This window comes from Zalophus californianus, chromosome 1, assembly GCF_009762305.2.
Source record: "Zalophus californianus isolate mZalCal1 chromosome 1, mZalCal1.pri.v2, whole genome shotgun sequence".
NCBI lineage: Eukaryota > Metazoa > Chordata > Mammalia > Carnivora > Otariidae > Zalophus > Zalophus californianus.
Window position 1 is genome coordinate 3,142,729 of NC_045595.1, and position 21,375 is coordinate 3,164,103.

General features: G+C 55.6%; 2 protein-coding genes across 6 annotated transcripts; one reads left to right on the forward strand and one right to left on the reverse strand.

Moving 5' to 3' along the window:
• Positions 1-811: 811 nt before the first annotated feature.
• Positions 812-7,864, reverse strand: TMIGD2 (transmembrane and immunoglobulin domain containing 2). Of its 2 annotated transcripts, XM_027584408.2 has the most exons (5): positions 7,787-7,864; positions 5,178-5,528; positions 1,684-1,719; positions 1,492-1,593; positions 812-1,260 (listed from the first exon to the last, which is right to left on the reverse strand). In XM_027584408.2, exons 1-5 carry the CDS (start codon positions 7,830-7,832, stop codon positions 821-823), a joined length of 975 nt encoding a protein of 324 aa, XP_027440209.2. In that variant the 5' UTR covers positions 7,833-7,864; the 3' UTR covers positions 812-820. The 2 variants fall into 2 exon arrangements, with proteins under 2 accessions (XP_027440209.2, XP_027440210.2); XM_027584409.2 differs by lacking the exon at positions 1,492-1,593.
• Positions 7,865-9,717: 1,853 nt separating this feature from the next.
• Positions 9,718-21,267, forward strand: FSD1 (fibronectin type III and SPRY domain containing 1). Of its 4 annotated transcripts, none has more exons than XM_027584385.1 (13): positions 9,718-9,850; positions 10,830-10,925; positions 11,144-11,275; positions 12,061-12,162; positions 13,255-13,277; positions 13,474-13,595; positions 14,045-14,254; positions 17,758-17,856; positions 18,660-18,819; positions 19,169-19,248; positions 20,320-20,571; positions 20,685-20,773; positions 20,870-21,267. In XM_027584385.1, the coding sequence occupies exons 1-13, from the start codon at positions 9,836-9,838 to the stop codon at positions 20,978-20,980; spliced, it is 1,491 nt and encodes a 496-aa protein (XP_027440186.1). In that variant the 5' UTR covers positions 9,718-9,835; the 3' UTR covers positions 20,981-21,267. The 4 variants fall into 4 exon arrangements, with proteins under 4 accessions (XP_027440186.1, XP_027440187.1, XP_027440188.1 ...); XM_027584386.1 differs by having other exon boundaries at positions 9,735-9,850; positions 10,908-10,925; XM_027584387.2 differs by having other exon boundaries at positions 9,794-9,850; positions 10,908-10,980.
• Positions 21,268-21,375: the final 108 nt, after the last annotated feature.

Here is a 21,375-nt window from a genome sequence, read left to right on the forward strand (position 1 = left end):
TTGGATGCTAGGGACCAGAATTGTGTCTCCAAGCACTCCCCTGGCCTGGAAAATAAATAAGTTATTGTGTGTTTCAAGTGTCCTTTCTGGGAGGCAGGGATCCCAGCTCCAGGGAAAGGAGAGGATGAGTGACCCTTACACCCTTAGGGGGGAACAGCATCCCCAGCTGGGGGTGAAGCCTGAATTGCTCACGGGGTCAGCGGGGGGTGGGGGCGGGGAACACAAGTAAGAGAGCTAGGGGTAGGCAGGGAGAGATCGTATGAGGTCAGAGGAAAACCCGGACACAGCTGATACAGACAGATACAAAGATGGAGAAACCGTCGGGGGAGGCTCTCAGGCCAGCCCTGCCCCCACGCGGCCCCTCCCTTGCACCCCGGCAGGGCTGCCTGCCTAGGCCTGATGCTGCTGCGGAAAGGACATCTGTCCCCATGGAAACAGCAGAAGTGGGGGAGGGGAGCCGATCCCAGCTGGTGACACTTCAAGGTGACAGTCGGGCAGGAGACCCAGGGAGCTGATGAATTCCAGGCAGCCCCGATGTCCCCCGTCACCCTTCAGCTGCACAACGACCCAGAGAGGGGGGTGCTTGCGGCTCAAGGTGCTGTGTGGAGGTCGGGGGCATCACTTCTCTGCTAATTGGACATGACTCTCCAAGGATAAGAGAAGAGAAGGCTACTCTCCAAGTAGCCAGTCATTACAGAGCCCCCTCACCACGGTGGACCGCACCCCCCCAGCCATCCTGGGGCTCAGGAATCCCCAGACAACCCCTCAGATATCTTTAACACCCCCCAACTCACAAAATCTGGCTCTCCTCTATAAGCCTTTATTGAGCGCTCTGGGGGTGAGGGAGGAATCCGGCGGTATAGTAATGAGGACCGGGTCTTGGGCTGGGCCGTTGGACTCCCTGACTTTTTGGGAAATCGGTCACATCTTCACATGGCCATTGGTGGGAGGGGACCTTTTCTGGGGTTTCGAGTCCTCTCCCCACTTCAAGGAGCCCTCTTGGCCACTGCCGCCCAGAGGGGTGTGGGTCAGGGGAGAGGCCGACGGTAGATATGGGGTGACTCGACCTGGGGCTGGGGCAAGGCTTCTGGGCCAGGAGCTGCTGGGGGCCGGGAGGCTGGGGGAAAGAGATGGAATAGAAGCTCTGACTCTTCTGGTCCGCGCTGAGGATGTCCAGCACCTTCCCCTCCACACGCCACGCCTTACTCTTCTTTGGGGCCCTCCGGGGCTGGTAAAGGACGTTCCCGTAGAGAGGATGCCCTGCGAAGGTGGGAGGGAGGGATGACACACAGTAAGAGGGGAAAATCACATGAGACAGCCTACCTCTGCTCTCGCCCACCCGGCGCAGCCTCACCCGCCCTCCTTCCAGAAGGGGCAGACGGGGCGCGCTCGGCGTCCGGGCCAAGCGGCTGCAGTTCCCACCTCCGCCACGCGGGGGCAGGGGCGCCGGCGGAACCCGTCTGCCGCCCCCACCGCCACCTGGGCGGTTACCTGAGTCCTCGCGCCTGCTGCGACGTCGGCCCCAGACCCAGGCGCTCAGCGCGAAGGCGGCCACGGCCACGCCCCCTGCCACCAGCGGCGCCACCAGGAGTCCTGGGGAGGGGGAGTGCGGGGCGGTCTGGCGGGGGCCGGGGCGCGGGGGCCGGGGCGGGGCTGGAGGCGGGGCTCGCGGCCGGGGCTCACCTGAATCGACCGAGGTCTGGTTCGCGGGCAGGCCATCTGCAGAGAAGAAACCTGTGTCTCGGGGGTGCTCACGTTCGAGTCCAGCCTCCACCCTTCAGGGTCAGAGCCCCCCCCCTCCCAGCGGGACGTCAGCATTCCGCCCCTGCCTTGCTGCGTGAATCCGGGCAGGTGTCCCTCCGGACCTGTTTCCTCTTCTGAAAAACGAGGCGGCCCGTTTCTGCCTTGCTCAGTTACTGTAAAGTAATCGCCGAATGGATTTTTTTCATCATGAGCTCCCACCATCCGTTTCATGAACCCCATCACCCCCATAAGACTCCACCATTCCCATCACAAGCCCTGTCATCCCCATGAGCCCCATCACTGACATCATGAGCTCCATCATTGCCACCGTGAGCTCCACGATCCTGGTCATGGAATCCACCATCTTTATGGCTCCTGTTTTTTGAGCTCAACTCTGCTGTCGAGCGCATTTTATGTACAAGGAAACTGAGTCTCAGCCTGAGTCACTTGCCTGGGGTCATGCACCCAGGCAGCAACAGTGCCTTGCTTTGAACAAAGGTGTTGCTCACCTCAGCTCCCCTTTCCTTTTCTGTTTCAGGAAAAAAGAAAAGAAAGAAAAAAGAAAAAGAAAGGAAAGGAAGAAAAAGTTTATACTGGCCTGACCTTTTGAGTCTTGCTGAGTGATGAGCCTAACAGACATAAATAATAACTTAGGTTTACTGAGGACTTATCATGTTCCAGACCCTGTAATAAACTCTTTGGATATAATTACTTCAAATTCACCTAACCCAGAGCTAAGGAAACAGGCACAGAGGTGTCAAGTTACTTGCCCAAGGTCACACAGCAAGTGAACAGCAGAGTGGGGACATGTTCCCAGGTCTGTATAGTTGATATAAACTCCAGCCAAAGGCTCTTGGTGTGACTAAGATGAGGCCCAGTGCCCCTGACCTCTTCACCTTGTATGTTTTAAAGTTGGCGTCGGGGGGACCTGGGGGGCTCAGTCGGTTAAGCGTCTGCCTTAGTTGCAGATCGTGATCCCAGGGTCCTGGGATCGAGCCCTTAGGTCAGGCTCGCTGCTCCACGGGGAGCCTGCTTCTCCCTCTGCCTTTGCCTGTGTGTGTGTGTGTGTGTGTCTCATGAATAAATAAATAGAATCTTAAAAAAAAAAGTTGGCTTTGGTCCCTGGGGACTACCAAGCAGCTGTTGGGGGGGGAGGGGAGAGCCAGCTGTGTGTAGCTGGAGGCAGACCGGCCCCCATCCCTGCAGATGCCGACAATGCACAGCCTGGTGCCTCTGCAATCCAGATTCTGCTAATTGGTAATTGGCCCTCTCATTACTAGAAGGTGGGGGCAGGCAGGACAGCCATAAGGCATGGCCCTAGAGGCAGGCGGTGGGAGGGTCCTGCCAACAGGAGAGGAACGGGCATCTCTTTGGGCCAGGAACTGGGGAGGTGCTCCATCCTCTGCCTCATGGGTCCAGGCATGTGCCCGAGGCCCTCAGGAACCACTGAGAGAGCATGAGCCCCCTCTGGGTCTGCTGGAGTCTCCAGGCCCCATGCAGGGTTTGGCCCAAAGTAGGTTGTCATGCAGAATAGGGGGAGTGTATGAGCTGGGCTTTCGAGAAAGCTGGCTGCATCCCTGGCTCGTGTATGTGGCTGGACACATCTAGGCCTTCTCTGGGCCTCAGCTTTCTCATCTCTAGATGGAGGCAGCCGGCTTAGCTGAACTGGGAAATTCCTTCTAGCCTGGAGAATCAATGGCTTTCAATGTGGATTCTATATCTGTCCTTACACACTCTGAGACTGAAAAATTCTAAAAGCCTATTTAAAATATTTAAGATACTGCAATTCTAAGATTCTAGAATCATCTGTTCCTTTATGTCAGTTTCTCAACCTTTTCTCATTATCACCCCCCAAAAAGACTTTTAAAATCTTACGTTGTTTCCCCATGACGTTTCAGTACCACAGATACAGCGTGAATCTCTATGTACTGCCCACACATCTGTGCTTTATACGTAAAAAAATAAAATCTTTGTTGCTCCCCAAGAACCAATTCTTGCCTCCTTAGGAGCAAGATTCCCCATTGAGAATGCTGTAGTTCTAAGAGCCTAGACTTCTATGCCCCTAGGATTCTAGAACTGCAAGAATCTGTTTTGTGGTTCGAGATCCTAGAATTGTCTGAGGCACAACAGAAATGTGTTGGCCAAAGACCAGTTGTAATTTGTTCACAGCGCCCTTATTCGTGATTGCCAACAACCAGGAGCTGCCAAAATGCCCATTCACAGGAAATTGGATTGATGGATGGTGGTGGTCTACAGAAAGAGAAAGAACATCCCGCTGCTGCGTGACCAAGATGGACGTACCTTCTGGCCGAGTGGGGGATTCAATGTTGAATGAAAGAAGCCAGGCACAGAAGAGAATGTACTCTATGATTTCCCTTAAGTAGCACACAAAGCCAGGCCAAATAAGTCTATGCAGCCAGAAGTCAGGATGATGCGTGTGTGCATGGGTGGGGGGAAGGGATCCGGGAGGCAGGAAGTCTTGTTTCTTGAGCTGGGTGCTGGTACAAGGGGTGGGCTCGGGCTGTGGTCTGAACGTGTCCCCCTGCAATTCCTACGTGGAGTCCTCACCCCTGGAGGTGATGGAAGGAGGAGGTGGGACCTCAGAAGGTGATTAGGTCCTGAGCCCTCACAAATGGGATACGTGTTCTTATAAAAGAGACATCACTGTCTCTTCCTCCACGTGAAGGGCACCAACTACAAAGCAGGGTGAGAGTCCTCACCAGAACACAACCATGCTGGGGCCCTGATCTTGGACTTCCAGCCTCCAGAACTATGAGAAATAAGTTTCTGCTGTCTACAAACCACCCCAGTCTGCAGTATTTTGTTATAGCAGCCCAAATGGACGAAAGCATCCACTAAACCGGCCACTTACAATATGCGTTTTTTTTCTGTATGTTGGAGATACTTTAATAATACATTTTTTAAAAAAAGATTCTGGGATTGTGTTTAATCAAAACTCCAGAATTACATGTATTCGAGAGTCTTCCTGATTGCAGAATTCGGGAAGAAGCCTCAGCAAACTTCAGCCTGTGGATCCAACTAGGCCCACTACCTGTTTTTTTAAATAAAAAAAAACTACCTGTTTTTTATTGGAACCTAGCCCCACCCATTCACGCCTGTCCAGTCTATGGAGGATTTCACGCTATAATGGCAGAGTGGAGTCGTTACAACGTAGAACACAAAGCAGAAAATATTTACTCTGTGGGCCTTTACAGAATGTTTGCTGAGTGTTCATCTAGAATTATAAGTTCCAGCATGTCTTTGGTTCTGCAAGTCTAGATTTTGATGTTCTTGACTTTGCAGGATCTCTGTTTCTAAGAAGCCCATTGGAAGACTTTAGAGTTTATGTTCCTAGGAAGGAATTTGAGATTCTAGAGTCTTAAGATCTTATAAGTTCCAAGAGCCCGCTTTCTTCCCTCCACTTGCTCCCATACCTTTCTCCACCAGGAGCTGCGTGCCATTGCCCTGCTCCACCTCCAACTTAGGAATCTCCACGGCCACCCAGCACACGTAGTCCCCACTGTCGTTGAGTCTCACGTGGTCCAGCTGCAGGGTGAGGTTGCCAGGCGGCTTCCAGGAAAGCAGCCTCCAGGGCCCGCAGACCCCCAGGCTGAGGCTGCCATTGGTGATGTGTGGCTCACACAAGGATACACCGTCCTTGGTCCACCCAACCCGGAGCCGCTCCCAGGCTTGGGACTGTATCACCCAGCAGGCCAAGGTCACCTGGCTTCCCTGTGTCACCTGCAACCACTTGGGCTCCTGCTGCACTCTCAGGCCTGTGGCTCCTTGCAGGACGAGGGGATACAAGAAGTGAGTAAGGCTGGTGTGTGTGTGTGTGTGTGTGTGTGTGTGTGTGTGTGTGTGTGTGTGTGGGACTTACTCCCCCAGTGGCCCACAGGGCTGAGGCTACGTGATCTTTGCAAGATCACGTCTCACTGAGGCTCAAAGTCTTTTTTTTTTTAAGATTTTATCTATTTATTTGACAGAGAGCGTGAGAGAGCACGAGCAGGGGGAGCAGCAGACAAAGGGAGAAGCAGGCTCCCTGCTGAGCAGAGCTCGATCCCAGGACTCTGAGATCATGACCGAGCTGAAGGCAGACGCCCAACCATCTGAGCCACCCAGGAGCCCCTCAAAGTCTTCATTTGTGAAATGGGTTTAACTTTCTTTCGGCACTTGGGAGATTTCAGGGAGGACTCTATGACCAGTCCAGCTCTCGGCACACAAATATTGCCTTGTGTGTGCCGAGCCCTGTTCTGGACACCACGGACACAGACAGACGTGATGAAGACAGACAGAAATTCTTGCCCCACTCTGGAGCTGACAGTCTTGGGGGAGAGAGAGAGAGAGACACGGGATGTCATGAAGTGAGAATCCTGATGGAGGATAAGGCTGAAGTGAGAGAGAATCTACTTATAGAGGGTGGTCAGGGAAGGCTTCTCAGAGGAGGTGATGTTTGAATTGCGATCCAAATGGTAAGAAGTAGCCAGTGGTGGGAAGAAAGGAAAATGGAGGAAGAGCACGCCAGGCGGAGGAAGCAGGCCATGCAAAGTCCCTGGGCACAACGATGCCTGGTATGTTGGAGAAAGAGCGAGGAGGCCCTTGTGGCTGCAGTAGAGTGACTGAGGGGGAGAGAGGGAGGAAGTGGAATTGGAGAGAAGATGGCTTCTACAAGGCTTTGCAGGCCCACAGGGTGGAGGTGGGGAGAGGGAAGCAGTTTGCTTTTTAATCTAAGTGTGATAGGAAACCAGGGGAGCAGAGGAAAACATGGTCCAATTTAAGTTTTTTTTTTTAATTTATTTTATTTATTTGAGAGAGAGAGAGAGAGAGAGCATGCAAGCAGGGGGAGGGGGAGAGAAAGAGAGAATTTCAAGCAGAACCCCACCCCCACACTGAGCACAGAGCCTGACCTCAGGATGTCACGACCCTATGAGATCATGCCCTTAGCTGAAATCAGGAGTCAGTGCTCAACCAGCTGAGCCACCCAGGCGCCCCCCAATTTAAGTTTTAAAAAGATCACCCTGTGCTGTGTTGAGAACAGACTGTGGGGGTGGGAGAGGGGTTCAGGGGTGGCTGGGGGATGAGGGTCCACGAGCACAGTAACAGGGGCTGGACCCTGGAAAAAAGCGATCAGCAGCCAAATGGATTGAGAAAAGGAAAGAAGGACGGTAGCAGATTCCCAAGGTTTTAGCCTCGGGCACTGTGTGAAGGGCGGTGGCTTTGGGCCAATATGGAGGATCCTGACAGAGGAGCAAGGCTGGAGTCGAAGAAAAGTTTGCTTTGGGCCCCTGAGATGTCTGAGGTGCCTAGCAGACCCTCCAGAAGGGGTGCCTTTAGCTCAAGTTCCTGGCCTTTTTTTTTTTTTTAAGATTTTATTTATTTATTTGACAGAGAGAGAGACACAGCGAGAGAGGGAACACAAGCAGGGGGAGTGGGAGAGGGAGATGTGGGGCTCGATGTGGGGCTCGATGCGGGGCTCGATGCGGGGCTCGATGCGGGGCTCGATGCGGGGCTCGATCCCAGGACCCGGGGATCATGACCTGAGCTGAAGGCAGATGCTTAACGACTGAGCCACCCAGGCGCCTGTTCCTGGCCTTTGATCTGCAATGGCAGCTGATGCTAGAGAGATGAGATCCAGGCGGATGGAAGAGCAGGTGCAAGGGCCCCGGAGGTGGGATGGAGCTTGGTGTATTGGGAAAAAAAGGAAAGAAAGGAAGGAAGGAAGGAAGAAAGAAAGAAAGAGGCAGCAGGCCAGACAAGGGTGAGAAAAGGAAAGCTGTGGAGGGTGCAGATGACAGAGGCCAGCGGAGCCCGCTCATGCAAGCCTGGTGTGTAGGTCGTGGTGTGAGTTTTACTCTAGGGACCCAGTCTGAGGATCCTGCCAGAACCCTTCAAGCCTTGTAAGGTTCTGGGTATCAGAGAGAAACAGGCTTTATTTAGCGGAGCACAGAGATTGGGTCCCAGGGGCTGGGAGCCAGGGGGCAGGCTTCTGGGGTGATGGACAACAGCAGGGAGGGCAGAGGGGAGAGGGGGCCCAAGTACTCACCCCAGAACTGCACCAGGAGGACCAGCGCTGTGCCCAGGGACTCCATTCCTGGCCCACCAGGCCCCCCCTCCTGGCGGGCGCCCGACACCCCATCCCCCCATCCTAGGTGACAGACTTCCTGCCACAGTCTCCGCCCCCCCACCACAGAGGCAGGTGTGACAGCCAGGCCAGATGTCTAGTAACTAATCCTGGTTAGGGCTCTGCTGCCTCCCCTCTGGTGCCCGGGTTTCCCCAAAGATTTTTTGTTTTTGTTTTCTTTAATCTGAAAAGCAGTATGTGTATGTGAATGGAATACTGCGTCCCAGTGAGTGCAAATCTTTCTGGGAGATGCTATTTATTTATTTTAAAGATTTTATTTATCTATTTGACAGAGAGAGACACAGCGAGAGAGGGAACACAAGCAGGGGCAGAGGGAGAGGGAGAAGCAGGCTTCCCGCTGAGCAGGGAGCCCGATGCGGGGCTCGATCCCAGGACTCTGGGATCGTGACCTGAGCCGAACGCAGGCGCTTAATGACTGAGCCACCCAGGTGCCCTGGGAGATGCTATTTAAACACACCTGAGGGCACCTGGGTGGCTCAGTGAGTTCCCAGGGTGCTGGGATCGAGTCCCGCATCTGGCTCCTCGCTCAGCAGTAAGCCTGCTTCTCCTCCCTCTGCATGCTGCTCCCCCTGCTTGTGCGCTCTCTCTTTCTGTCAAATAAATAAATAAATAAAATCTTTAAAAAAATAAAAATAAAAAATAAACACACCTGAGCTGGGGGGGGGGTCACGCTGGAAGGTTAGGTGATGCAGGTGTGGGAACAGGGGGCAGGCAGCAGAGGCCTGAGCTTGGATTGAAGATCGGAATCCTAGCTTCAATTATTTGGCCCCCAAAATGTCTTCCTTTGAGGTTCAGAGTAGATTTGTGCTGATGGCTTCAGGTCCCATGACAGGTATGGGGGGGCTCCCCTGTCCCCACAGCCTGCACAGAAGTTTGGGGGCCCAGTGGAGCAGGTTCGTAGGGCCTGGGATTTCTCCCAGCCCTGCATTTGTCACCCTGGGGGGGTGGGGTGGGAGGAGGTGGCAGAATTCAGGCCTCAATGTGTCACCCTAACCACATGATGACCTCTTTTCTCACCCAAAAAGAAGAGGTCCTGTGTGCTCGGAAGCGCCCTTCCTATCAACCGCAGGACGGCCCCTGCCTGCCACGACACTCTGCCCACACCGCCCCAGCGGACACACACAGCTTCCCAACCTCCCCTACCCAGGCCACCTCTTCCCTCCGACTTTCTTCTCAAACTCTACCCTTCCCCCACCAACTCTACCCTTCCCCCACAGTCTGCCCAGAGGCAATGCTCGAGATCCTGGATAGATCTGGCCGCAGGCTGACAGGGAAGACCAAACCGGACACAGACATTCAGAGACCTGTGGCTTCCGGTCAGGCAGACAGACTTCTGGAGGAGGGGCTGTGAGAGCCTAGGGCTTTGTGGGATGTATAGGAGTTCAGTTGTGCCTTGGGGAGAGAAAGGGCATTCGAAGCTGAATATCAGCTCGGGCAAAATGTAAATGCTAGGAGTAAATGCAAGGAGTGTGAGCGGTTAGGGGCCAGATCTCATTGGAGGAGAGTATGGAATTCCAGTTTGAGGAACAGCCACGAAATGGCATGGGTGCAAGAGTGGGGAGGCTTAGGCACCAAGAGGACTAGGGATGAGCTCGAGGTCACACAACAGGGCCAGGGGTCGAACCCCGGCAACCTGCTTCCCAGCTCCGGGCTCTCCGCAGCTCAGTCATCACTACCAATGCCGCCTGGCGGGCCCCAGGCTCTGGGGGGTCCCGGCTCTCAGGGACCCCAGCGCGGGACTACGTTTCCCAGCTTGCCGCGGGGGGGGCGAGCGTGCGCACTGCGGCCAGTGATGGAGCACTGACGGGGGGCGCGGCTGCGGCGGCGGCGGCGGCGGCGGCGGGGAGGGCTCGGCGGGCCATTGGCTCGTGGTCGCGGCAAAGGCAGCTTGAGGACTAGAAGAGCAAGCGGGGCCCGCGGGCCGGGCCGGGGACGACCTGGGCTGAAGCCATGGAGGACCAGAGGGTAGGACCGGGGCGGGGCGGGGCGGGGCCCCGGGCGGGGGTGGACAAGGGGGAGGGGACCAGGTGATGCCGCAGCGCCCCCCCACCCCCGCAGCTGCTTTGCGGCCGAGGCCCCACCCCCGCCCCAACCCCGCCCGGATCAAGCCCCCTAATTCGGGACGCAGCACCCACAGCCGTCGCCCCGACCTCTCCTCATCTGGGCCGGGGTCCAAGCTCATCGCCTCCGTGCCCCCCACGCGCACCCAGAATCCTTGACCCATCCCCCACCCCTTCCATCCGGACTGCGGACCAGGTGTCCGGTCTGTGCCCCGCCCCGCCCCGGAGGACGCCCCTCTAGCTCAGCCCAGGTGGTCCCACGATCCTGCTCCCCCGGGAAAGGGACACGTACGAGGCCTAGGTCAGGGTTCCAGGCCCCAGCAGGATCCTCCCACGCGGCTTCCTTCTCTCCAGGCGTCCCCTCACCCAGACCTCGGTCCCCCACTCCCCAGGTACCTGGGCTCTCGGGCACTCTGTTCTCCAGGTTCCTCTTTTCTTTTTTCTAATCCCTGTTCCCAAGGTATCCCTTTCCCCAGGATAGCCCATTTTCTACAGGCATGATTTTGCTCTGGAGTTTTCTTTCCCCAAGGTAACGCCTCACCCCATGCCCCGCCCTCAGTAGATAGGTACAAGGTTGAAGGCTTTGTGCTGGGGCGGACCTGGCTCAAGCCCAGGGTCTGCCCCTTCCCCAGAGGTTCTTTGTGAGCCTCAGTTTCTTCTGCTGTAAAATGGGCATGCTTGCAGTGTCCATCTGCTAAGTGAGGGAAGATAGGGCCAGAGCTTTGCCCAGGGCCTGCCTCGTGGCGGGTACCTGAGCTCACTGGCGCTGTGGCTCCCACATCTCCTGGATCCCGGGAAGGCAGAGTGGGGACCCCCAGGTGGGGGAGCCGGGTGCCCGAGGGGCTTACGGGCCCTGCATGTGTGCGTGCTTCCGGTGGCGGCAGGAGGCTCTGAGGAAAATCATTACCACCCTGGCTGTGAAGAATGAAGAGATTCAAAGCTTCATCTACTCCCTCAAGCAGATGCTGCTGAACGTGGAGGTGAGGAAGGCGCCTCTGCAGTAGGGATGGAAGGAGGTGGGGAAGTCTTGGACAGGTACGTGGAAGGGATGGAGGGAGGGGGCAGCCATAGGAGTTAGCCTGTTACTGCTGATGCCTGTCTGCCGTGGCCTGGCTACGGTGTCCAGGCCTCAGTTTCCCCATCTGAGCATAGGCTTTGGCCCACCCTGGCCTGTCTGACCCCACAACATCTCTCCCAGGCAAACTCCACCAAGGTGCAGGAGGACCTGGAGGCCGAGTTCCAGTCCCTCTTTTCTCTCCTGGAGGAGCTGAAGGAGGGCATGCTCATGAAGATAAAGCAGGACCGGGCCAGCCGCACCTACGAGCTGCAGGTGTGTGTTGGGTGGGTGGGTGGGTGGGGGGGAACTCTCCCAGACCCCCACCCAGCCCCGATTCCCCCATGGCACCCCTCGGACTCAGCAGAGCCCATCTGGCCTCAGTGGCTTCCTCCAAATCTGCTCCTCCTCCTGCACCACTTCTTGGAAAGGCCCCCAGGTGTCTCCAGTGTCCGGAACCAGACACCCCAGTGGCATGGGCCTCAGCTCCTCTTTTTCCTGGTCTCTTCTCTGCCCCCTCACTGGCTGTGATCCATCAATCCCCCACCCCCACCCGCTCCCCTTGATCTCTGTTCCTACCACCTCCCTCCCCGCTTCTCTGTCACCACAGCCCCACCCCCACATCTGGCTCCTCCTTCCCTCCAGTCTTCACCTCCAATTTCTCAGCCCTTCCCACTGGTCCCCCAGATCTGGCAACATCCCCTCTTGCCAAACACCCCCCAACCCCATGGCTCCCGTGGGGTCTCAGACTCTAAATGGAGGTACTGGGGCTGCATCAAAGCCTCCTGGACAACTTTCTAACATCCCAGATTCCCAATCCTGGGAGAATTTGGGGCGCTGAGGCTCAGGTGTGGCCTGGACAGGGGAGTTTTTAAGAAAGGGATCCCCAGGTGATTTTGAAGTGCTGCCAGGAGTGAGGCCCCATTTCCTTCCACCCTCCCTCCCCCATCTGGAGTTGGAGAAAGGCATGGCACCCTGAATCCCAAAGGCAGTGGGGAGCCCCGGAGGGTTTGATGCGGTGGGGTGAGGTGTCTCTTCCCTCGGTGCCGTGCCACTCCCAGAACCAGCTGGCCGCCTGCACTCGGGCCCTGGAGAGCTCAGAGGAGCTTCTGGAGACAGCCAACCAGACCCTGCAGGCCACAGACAGCAACGACTTCCCTCAGGTGGGTACCTCAGAAGCCATACTGGTAGGGCTAGGCCATAAAATACAGGACACCCGGTTAAATTCGCATTTCAGATCAACCCCAAGTGATTTTTTTAGTATAAGTGTGGCCCGCACAACATTTAGTATAAGTATGTCCCAAAGATCCCAAGGAGCATACTTATGTTAAAAAATTATTTGTGGTTGATCTGAAATTGAAATTTAAATTTAACAAGGAGTAATTTGTTTAGTGTAAGCAGATCCCATGCAAATGTTTAGTATTAAAGTATTTCCAGAGGGCGCCTGAGTGGCTCAGATGGTTAAGCGTCTGCCTTCGGCTCAGGTCATGATCCCAGGGTCCTGGGATCGAGTCCCGCATCGGGCTCCCTGCTCCTTGGGAGCCTGTTTCTCCCTCTGCTTCTCTCTCTCTCTCTCTGTCTCTCATGAATAAATAAATAAAATCTTAAAAAAAAAAAAAGTATTTCCAGATGTTGCGTGGAACATATTTATACTAAAATGTTTGTTGTGTATCTGAAATTCAAATTTAACAAAATTTTTAAAAGATTTTATTTATTTATTTATTTTGAGAGAGAGAGAGAGAGAGCAGGGGGAGAGGGACCAGCAGACTCCACACTGAGCACGGAGCCCGACATGGGGCTGGGTCCCACAATCCCGAGATCATGACCTGAGCTGAAACCAGGAGTCGGATCGCTCAACCAACTGAGCCGCGCAGGCGCCTCTAACAACGAAAATGTTTTTAGTATCATATGTCGCATGCAATATTTAGTATATGTCCTGAATATAGAATGGGACATATTTTTATACCAAAAAATCACTTTGTTTATCTGAAATGCAGATTTAACTGGGCACCCTGTATTTTTATTTGCCAAGTTGACTAGCTGGATGTAATGGGCACCAGGCACTGGGGATAGGGGTGGGGGTAGGAGCCTGTCTTTGCCCCCATCCCTCTGGGGCACAGCCAAGCGTTTCTGCCCCAGTGGTCGGGGACTTTGGCCAGTGGCTGCCCCTCTGGGCCTCAGTATTCCTGTCTGTACGGTAGCTTTCCGATTCAATCAAGAAAACTCTTTGACTTTTATCCTGTCGCTTTTTCTAGGCTGCCAAGCAAATCAAAGATGGGTAAGATACTGGGATCTGGTTCCCACCCCAGTGCCCCGCCCCTGGTGTGAAGGTGGGGACACCCAGGGGAGGGTCTCTGGGCCCAGAGCACTGGACCAGAACAAGGGGGAGTGGGTCTCCCACACACTTCCGAGAACCGGGCCTGGGCCCCCTTGAGGTGCCTGCCAGCAGGCTGCCTCCACCTTCTTCCCTGCAGTGTGACAATGGCCCCTGCCTTCCGGCTGTCACTGAAGGCCAAGGTGAGCGACAACATGAGTCACCTCATGGTGGACTTCGCGCAAGAGCGGAGGATGCTACAGGCACTCAAGTTCCTACCTGGTGAGAGGAGAACTTTCTCGGGGCCTGGATTTCAGGCCAGTGGTACCCTGAGACAGGCCAGAGGGAGCCTGGCTTTGGAACCCCACAGGCGCTGGCCCTGGGGGTGGAGCCCCGAGGCTCCCCTTCCCATATGGGTTGAGCCACGAGGAAGCCCGCCCCCAGTAGCCGAGCCCTGAAAAGCCCCACCCACCAGGGGTGGAGTCTCACGAAGGCGACGCTCTTATCAGAGAATTCTGGAAGTAGTCTACCTCTAAATGGTGGAGTCCCGAGAGAAGGTCCAGCCCTTTGTTGGTTGAACCCTGAGAAAGCTCTTCCCCGCCACCCCACCCTGGTGAAACCCTGGGGAAGCTCCACCCATGGACCCCAGTACCCGGAGGGGCCCCGGCCCCAAGAAGGCCTATGGTGCCGGTGGGGGCGTTTCGGTAAGGTGGCCCCTCTGTCCTGGACAGTGCCCAGCACCCCTGTGATTGACCTGGCCGAGTCCCTGGTAGCAGACAACTGTGTGACCTTGGTGTGGCGCATGCCAGACGAGGACAGCAAGATTGACCACTACGTGCTGGAGTACCGTCGGACCAACTTCGAGGGCCCGCCCCGTCTCAAGGAGGATCAGCCCTGGATGGTCATCGAGGGCATCCGGCAGACAGAGTACACCCTGACTGGTAAGGGCAGCTCAGCCCTGCTGCCGAAACCCCTCCCCTTCCACCCTCCCAATCCGGTGTGGCTCGGCAGTTCCAGGATCCCCTTTCACCTGGGGGGCCTGGCTGGGCTGATCAGGAGTAACAGAAAGTAATAATAATGAAAACGATATTGGTGATCGCCCCTGCACTGTTCATGGAGGGCTTACTAAATGTTTTACCCCCATGTAATGGACAGGCTTATCATCAGCATTTTACAGATGAGGGAACTGAGGCCCAGGGGGAGAAGGCATTCTCCCTCCCCAGCTACCATCCAGCATTCGTTCATTCCAGTGTATGGAGTGCCTATGGTGTACCGGGCTGTGCCCTTGCATTAGTAAGCAAAACGGACGAAAACCCCTCCCCTCGTGGAGCTGGCGTCCTCCCAGTATTTGGGGATTTCCTTGGCAGGTGTAAGAGAGCAGAATGCGTGCGGGGGATCCCCCAGCCGGTAGGGGAGGGTCTGAGGAAGGGTAAAATCAGGGGGTCCCTAATGAGTTTCAGAAGCGGTCCTGAGCCAAGGGAAATCCTCAGCGGCGGGGCGAGTCTTGCTGACAAGATAACCATCACCACAGCTCTTGGGCTGTAATCAGCCTGTTCTTTATCTGTAATTAGCATACATGGTTAATAATGAGCATGCTAATTGCAGGAAAGAAAAGCTACCAGCCACCAAGAGGGCCTGTCCTTTGCATCGGAATCAAAATAAACATACCCCACTTTTCCCCCGATATATATATTTTTTATTATATTATATATTATGTAACATATATATTATATATTATATTATGTAACATAAAATTTACATCTTAACCATCTTCAAGGGTCCACTTCGGTAGTAGTAAGTACATTCATAACGTTCTAAAGCCATCATCACACCATCTTCATCACTCTCCATCTTGCAAAACTGAAACTCTGTCCCCATGGAACACTGACTGTAGCCCCTGGCTCCCACCATCTACTTCCTGCCCCTGTGATTTTTACTACTTTTAGTACCTAACGTGAGCAGAATCGGACAGGATTTGCTCTTTCATGTCTGGCTTATTTCACTGAGTGCAGTGTCCCCAGGGGTCATCCATGTTGTCGTGCGGATCAGGATTTCCTTCCTTTTTCAGGCTGAATAGCGTTCCCGTGTGTGGACATACCCGGTTTTCGCCACTAATATCGGCTTACGTAACAATAGCTCAGTGTCAAAACCGAGGAACCGACACGAGCATATTCTGCGGTGTCGATCCACATTTCCCTGGTGATTCAGTACTTCATCCGTGTGTGTGTGTGTGTGTGTGTGTGTGATCTCTCCCCTGTGCAGTTTTCTCCCACGTGCAAATTCACATAACTGCCACCACGGTCAAGGTGGAGGGCTGCTGTATCACAGGCTTCCTGATGCATCACCCCCTGGCCGTGCCCTCCTGCCTTCCACAGAATTTCTAGCGAGTGAATTCCGCAGGGCAGGAAGTTGAGTCCATGAAAAAGTGTGTGGTACTGAGGATGCAGATGGGGACACTCATCTGGCTAACTAACCCATGTGCTTATTTGGAGCCCACCTGCCATCTCGATTGCTTGGACAGTCAGGAGGGTTTTGGTTTAGTGTTTGTAACTTACATGCCTCCACTCATCTCATCCTCATGTGAACCCTGCTTAGGTTGGGGAATATGGGGACGCCTGGGTGGCTCAGTCGTTAAGCGTCTGCCTTCGGCTCAGGTCGTGATCCCAGGGTCCTGGGATCGAGCCCCGCATCGGGCTCCCTGCTCGGCGGGAAGCCTGCTTCTCCCTCTCCCACTCCCCCTGCTTGTGTTCCGTCTCGCGCTGTGTCTCTCTCTGTCAAATAAATAAATAAATTCTTAAAAAAAAAAAAGAATGGGGAATATGATTGCTGGTTTGCAGAATAGGAAACTGAGGCCCGCAGTGAGTTCAGACCATCCATAATCAGATGGGTTCCAGGTTTCTAAAACTGAGGCTTCTGGTTGGTAATCTTTGCTTGGGGGCGGTAGACGGTGTCGCTGAGCAAAGTGCTGAACTCTCGGAGAAGGGTGAACCAGTGTTGGGCCCTTGGAGGCGGTTGGCAGCCAGCCTGAGGCCCGAAAGAGAAGGGGCGGGTGGAGAACAGCCTTCTAAGAGGAGGAACAACCTGATCGAGGGCTCGGAGGCCAGAGCGCTGGGCCTTTGTGTCTGGAACTAGTTGCCACCCACATCTGTGGGGAGAAGGGAGAAGAGGAATGGGGTCTTTACCTGGAGGGCAAGGGGGAGCTATGGGAGGTTTTAGAGCAGGGCGTGCTGAGCGCTGTTTGGGATGATCGGAGAATGGGCATTCCATGGGGAACACTCAGGAGGCACCTGGACATGTGGTTTGGGCTAGAGGTTGGGCTGTGGGTGCTGTGGTGGATGGATGGTATGTGAGGGGCAAGAAGGTGTCAGGGAGCAAGCAGAGTGAGGCGAGTAAGGGCCCCAGACTGAGTTGCCCCGACATTTAAGGGTGTCAAGGAGGGAGGAGCCTGCAAAGAGGACCTAGGGAGAACAAACAGAGGGGGTGTCCAGGAGACCACTGTGCCTTGGCTGCCAAGGAAAGAGAATGGTCCAGGGGGGAAGGAGTGGTCAGCCAGGAGGTCCTGCAAGGTGGGGACTGACAAAGCCAGAGGAGGGAGAGGGATGTAGACAGCTCTCTGAAGAGGGTTAGCTTGAGGGGAAACACAGCTAAAGACAGCTCGGTAGTTGCTTTTTATTTTTTAAGACTCGAAGAAACTAATAAAAAAGGACATAAGGGAGCGTGAGGCATATCGTAGAAGTAGGGGAAATTTTTCACCGGGCACGGCTAGATCCAGGGGTTCCAGCAAGTGACTCGCTCACTGTTGTTCCCTGCATTTGTTGGATCTGGGGGCTGCATTCAGAAGGAGGCTTGCCAAATGCACTGATAAATTTTCCCAAGAGGAGGGGCGCCTGGGTGGCTCAGTCGTTAAGCATCTGCCTTCGGCTCAGGTCATGGTCCCAGGGTCCTGGGATCGAGCCCCGCGTCGGGCTCCCTGCTCCGCGGGAAGCCTGCTTCTCCCTCTCCCGCTCCCCCTGCTTGTGTTCCCTCTCTCGCTGTCTCTGTCAAATAAATAAATAAAATCTTTAAAAAAAATTTTTTTTTAAATTTGTAAACTAGGAGCTTCCTCCTAGTTGGCCAGCCCAGAGAAGACAGTGACTCTGCTCCCTAGAATACCAGCCTGGTGTCCCAGGGAAGATTCTTATTGGCCAGTTTGGGTCATGTGCTATTCCTGAACCTGCTGTTATTGCTTCCTAAAGCATCCTGATTGGCTAGTCTGGGTTGGAGGCGGAGCCAAGTTACACATAGTCCTGCAGGTGAATGAGGGTCAGGGTGGTTTCTCAGGGATAAGATGTTGTTTGCAAGGTGCTCCTTAGAACGAGGAGTGGTGGGATTGCCCTGGGACACAGGGACCTATAACCGGTTGCTCAAAGTGCACACAATGTTGAGATCCCTCTGTTGCTCCTAGGTCTCAAGTTTGACATGAAATACATGAATTTTCGTGTGAAGGCCTGTAATAAGGCGGTCGCAGGCGAGTTCTCCGAGTCAGTGACCCTGGAGACACCAGGTGACTGCCCCACCCACCCTGCCTGTGACTCCACAACCCCTCACCCTGGGGCCCCAGGTACTGGTGTGCAATGATAATCTTCTAATCAGGGTTCTAGGACCCTTTTTGCTCGGGCTGCCAGGAAGCTCAGAGCTTAGTCCACAGTAGATTCCTCAGCCCAAGTGTCTAATATAAACCTGCTATTGTTTTTTGCTTTTGCAGTTGACCCCATTTTACCTGGATGGTTTTTATATTCTTTCTCTCTCTCTCTCTCACAAACACACACACTTATTCTCTCCTCTAAAAAACAAAACAAAACAGATAAGGGCTCTTAGAGTGGGGGGTGGGGTATCAGTCGTGAAGACCGATCTTACTCTCCTACGGCAGCACCTTTGTGTGCCCTCGGTAGGAAGTCCTTCTGCAGCCTAGCTTAACTCTCGTGCTTCAGCCTGGCCCCTTTCCTGCGATTAACCTGCAGCGGAAGCGCAGAGCGCGAGCGCTTTGGGAAAATGCCTCCCAACCTACGGGACCTTTAGGCAGCAAGCCCTCGGCCTTCACTGCCCCAGCCACACGCTCTGCCCCTTCCGCGCTTCCCCGTCCATCCGTCCGTCTGTCTTGGTGTCTTGCTGCCTGTTCTCTCTGTAGCTGTCTGCCCCTGAGTCCGTCCGTCGGTCTCTCTCTCCCTGTCTGTCTCAGTCGCTGTTGTCTTTTTCTGTTCTCTGTCCCTGTCACGGTGTGTCTTGGTCACTGTCTGTCTCTCTGTGTCTCTCCGTGTCTCTCCGGGTTTCCCCATCTCTGTGACTCCCTCGTCTGCCCGGCCCCAGCGTTCATGTTCCGCCTGGATGCGTCCACATCTCACCAGAACCTGCGGGTGGATGACCTCTCCGTGGAGTGGGACGCCATGGGCGGGAAGGTGCAGGACATCAAGGCTCGAGAGAAAGATGGCAAGGGGCGGACCGCGTCTCCCGTCAACTCCCCAGCGAGGTAGCCTGTCCCCCCCCCCCCCGAGTGTCTGGTGGAGGAGATCAAGCTGGACAGGGACACCCAGGGTCCTGCGTGGTCAAGCCTGGGGTGGGAGGAGGGACATGGGGCTGGAGGAGTGCAAAGAGGAAATGAAGGGAGAAGAGGTTTTTCGCTGGGTTTTGACAGGTGAATAGTTTTCCACATTAGGAAGGGCAGGGGCCTGTTCTGATATGCGGGGCCCAGCGCACGAAAAAGAACCAAGTCCTATGGAGGACTGATGAGAAGACCATGGTGGCTGGGTGGGCCAGGGAAACCCTCCTCTGGGGCCGGTGAGGGCCGAACTGAGCCTGCCCCTCCCCGCCCCTCACAGAGGTGTACCGTCCCCCAAGAGGATGCCCTCGGGTCGTGGGGGTCGGGACCGCTTCACGGCTGAGTCCTACACGGTGCTGGGTAAGGAGGAGCGAAGACAGGGGGGCAGAGGGGACACTCTGGGCGGGGCCCTGATGGGGGGTGGGGGCGGAGAGAACTTCAGCTGGGGAAACTGAGGCAGCCACCAACGAAGCTTTCTGGGAATGGGTCTAATGTGTTGCTGTGGTGCTGGAGGAGTGGGAGGATTGGGGGGTGGGCTTCCTGGGGTGGGGGGCAGAGCTTACGGAGGCTCTGGCCTAGAGATCAGCCAAGGGGGGGGTTCCTGGGGTTTGTGGAATGCCTGGGATTTGCGAAGTAGCTGGAAAGAATGGTTGCCGGTCTTGGCTAGAGTTGGGGTTAGGGGAAGAAGCAGGGGAAGGGGTGGGGGGCGCTGGTCTGCAGGGTGGCTGAGACCTCACCTAGTTGTGGTCAGGAGAGTAGCTGAGGTCGGGGGTGGGGGAGCAGGCCTGGAGAAGAAACGTATGTGGGGGTGAGCCCTGTATCTGTGGAGGAGCTGAGATAGTAGATGGACCGGAGCTGGGGGGTGGGGGGCAGGAGCGCGTAGAGAAAGCTGAAGCTCAGGAGTCGCTGGATCAGGGAGGAGGTGAGCTGGCCAGGATCTGAATCTGGACCTGGGAGAGTGTGCACTCGGGGATTAGCTGAGATCCGGGAAGAGCTGAGGCCCAGAAGTTGGCCTCCACCAGGAGCTGGGAGTCTGGGTAGAATCTAGATTCACAAAGCGATAGGAAAGAGTCCCAGAGTGCCATATGTGGAGTTGGCCAGGAGCAAGGGTTTGGGGATTATGTAGTCTCTGGGAAGAACTGAGGACTGAGGAGTATCTGGAGGAAGTTTCTAAGGACTGGAAGCATCTGGAAGGAGTAGCTTGAACCTGCAGAGAATCTGAAAGGATTAGTTGAGGCTTGGAGAGTATCTGGGCTTTCTGAGTATCTAGAGGAAGTGGATGCAGCCTGGGGACTACCTGGGAGGAATAGCTGGGAACTGAGGAGTATCTGGAGGGAAGAGCTGGGGTCTGGGGAGTATGGGGGTGACCACCTCTTTGTGGAAGGGCATCTGGGACCCGATTCCACCCGGCCCCCGCTGCCTACCCCGCAGGGGACACACTGATCGACGGTGGGGAACATTACTGGGAGGTGCGCTACGAGCCAGACAGCAAGGCGTTCGGCGTGGGGGTGGCGTACCGCAGCCTGGGCCGCTTTGAGCAGCTGGGCAAGACGGCCGCGTCCTGGTGCCTGCATGTCAACAACTGGCTGCAGGTCAGCTTCACCGCCAAGCACGCCAACAAGGCCAAGGTGCTGGAACCCCCCGTGCCCGACTGCCTGGGTGTGCACTGCGACTTCCACCAAGGTGACCCCGAGCCCCGATCAGCATCGCGAGCCCCCTCTCCCCGCCCGCTCTCTGCCGCAAGCCCCTCTCATCGCTCCCCACCCCCCGCCCCTGTCGCTCTGCCTCCACCCCAGGCCTCCTGTCCTTCTACAACGCCCGCACCAAACAGCTGCTGCACACCTTCAAGGCCAAGTTCACACAGCCCGTGCTGCCTGCTTTCACAGTGAGAACCCTTCCACGGCGGGGAGGGGAGGGGTGGGGCCGGGGCTGGCTCTGCTCCTGAGCCTGCCCACCCCCCTCACCGTTCACTGGTCCCCAGGTGTGGTGCGGCAGCTTCCAGGTGACGACAGGCCTGCAGGTCCCCAGCTCTGTGCGCTGCCTGCAGAAGCGGGGCAGTGCCACCAGCAGCTCCAACACCAGCCTCACCTAGGCCACTGGACCGCCCGCCCAGCCCGGCTGAGTTTGGGGGCCCCCTCGCAGGCCTTGGTTGTTTCAGCCGACACCTTCTTCTCACTTTGCTGCTTGGAGCCTTAACTCCTGATTGGGGGGGGGTCACCAATGGGGAACAGGCACCAGGGCGGGCCCTCGTCCCCACCTCACCTCCTAATAAAAGTCAATCACTGGCCAGGCCATGCTGATGGTTCTTTGGGGTTGGCTGGCACTTGAGTGTGCCCCAAACCTCTCTGGACCTCAGCTTTCCTGGCTGTAAAATGGGCCTTTCTTTTAGGGTCAGGTGGCAGGTTTTGCTGAGCAAGTGGGGCCTGCTGTGGGCGGACATCTGACAGACGCTCACAGCCCCCCACCCCGGCCCAAGCCAGGCCAGAC

Excerpts from the sequence above, each read along its gene's own strand:
- TMIGD2 (XM_027584408.2), bottom strand. The coding sequence starts at position 7,832 with ATGGAGTCCCTGGGCACAGCGCTGGTCCTCCTGGTGCAGTTCTGGG. Across the intron at positions 1,720-5,177 it reads GCAGCTCCTGGTGGAGAAAG|ATGGCCTGCCCGCGAACCAG; the intron begins GTATGGGAGCAA and ends TCTTCTCTGCAG. Across the intron at positions 1,594-1,683 it reads CCAGACCTCGGTCGATTCAG|GACTCCTGGTGGCGCCGCTG; the intron begins GTGAGCCCCGGC and ends CCCCCTCCCCAG.
- FSD1 (XM_027584384.1), top strand. The coding sequence starts at position 10,803 with ATGTGTGCGTGCTTCCGGTGGCGGCAGGAGGCTCTGAGGAAAATCATT. Across the intron at positions 10,926-11,143 it reads AGATGCTGCTGAACGTGGAG|GCAAACTCCACCAAGGTGCA; the intron begins GTGAGGAAGGCG and ends CATCTCTCCCAG. Across the intron at positions 13,278-13,473 it reads GCCAAGCAAATCAAAGATGG|TGTGACAATGGCCCCTGCCT; the intron begins GTAAGATACTGG and ends TCTTCCCTGCAG.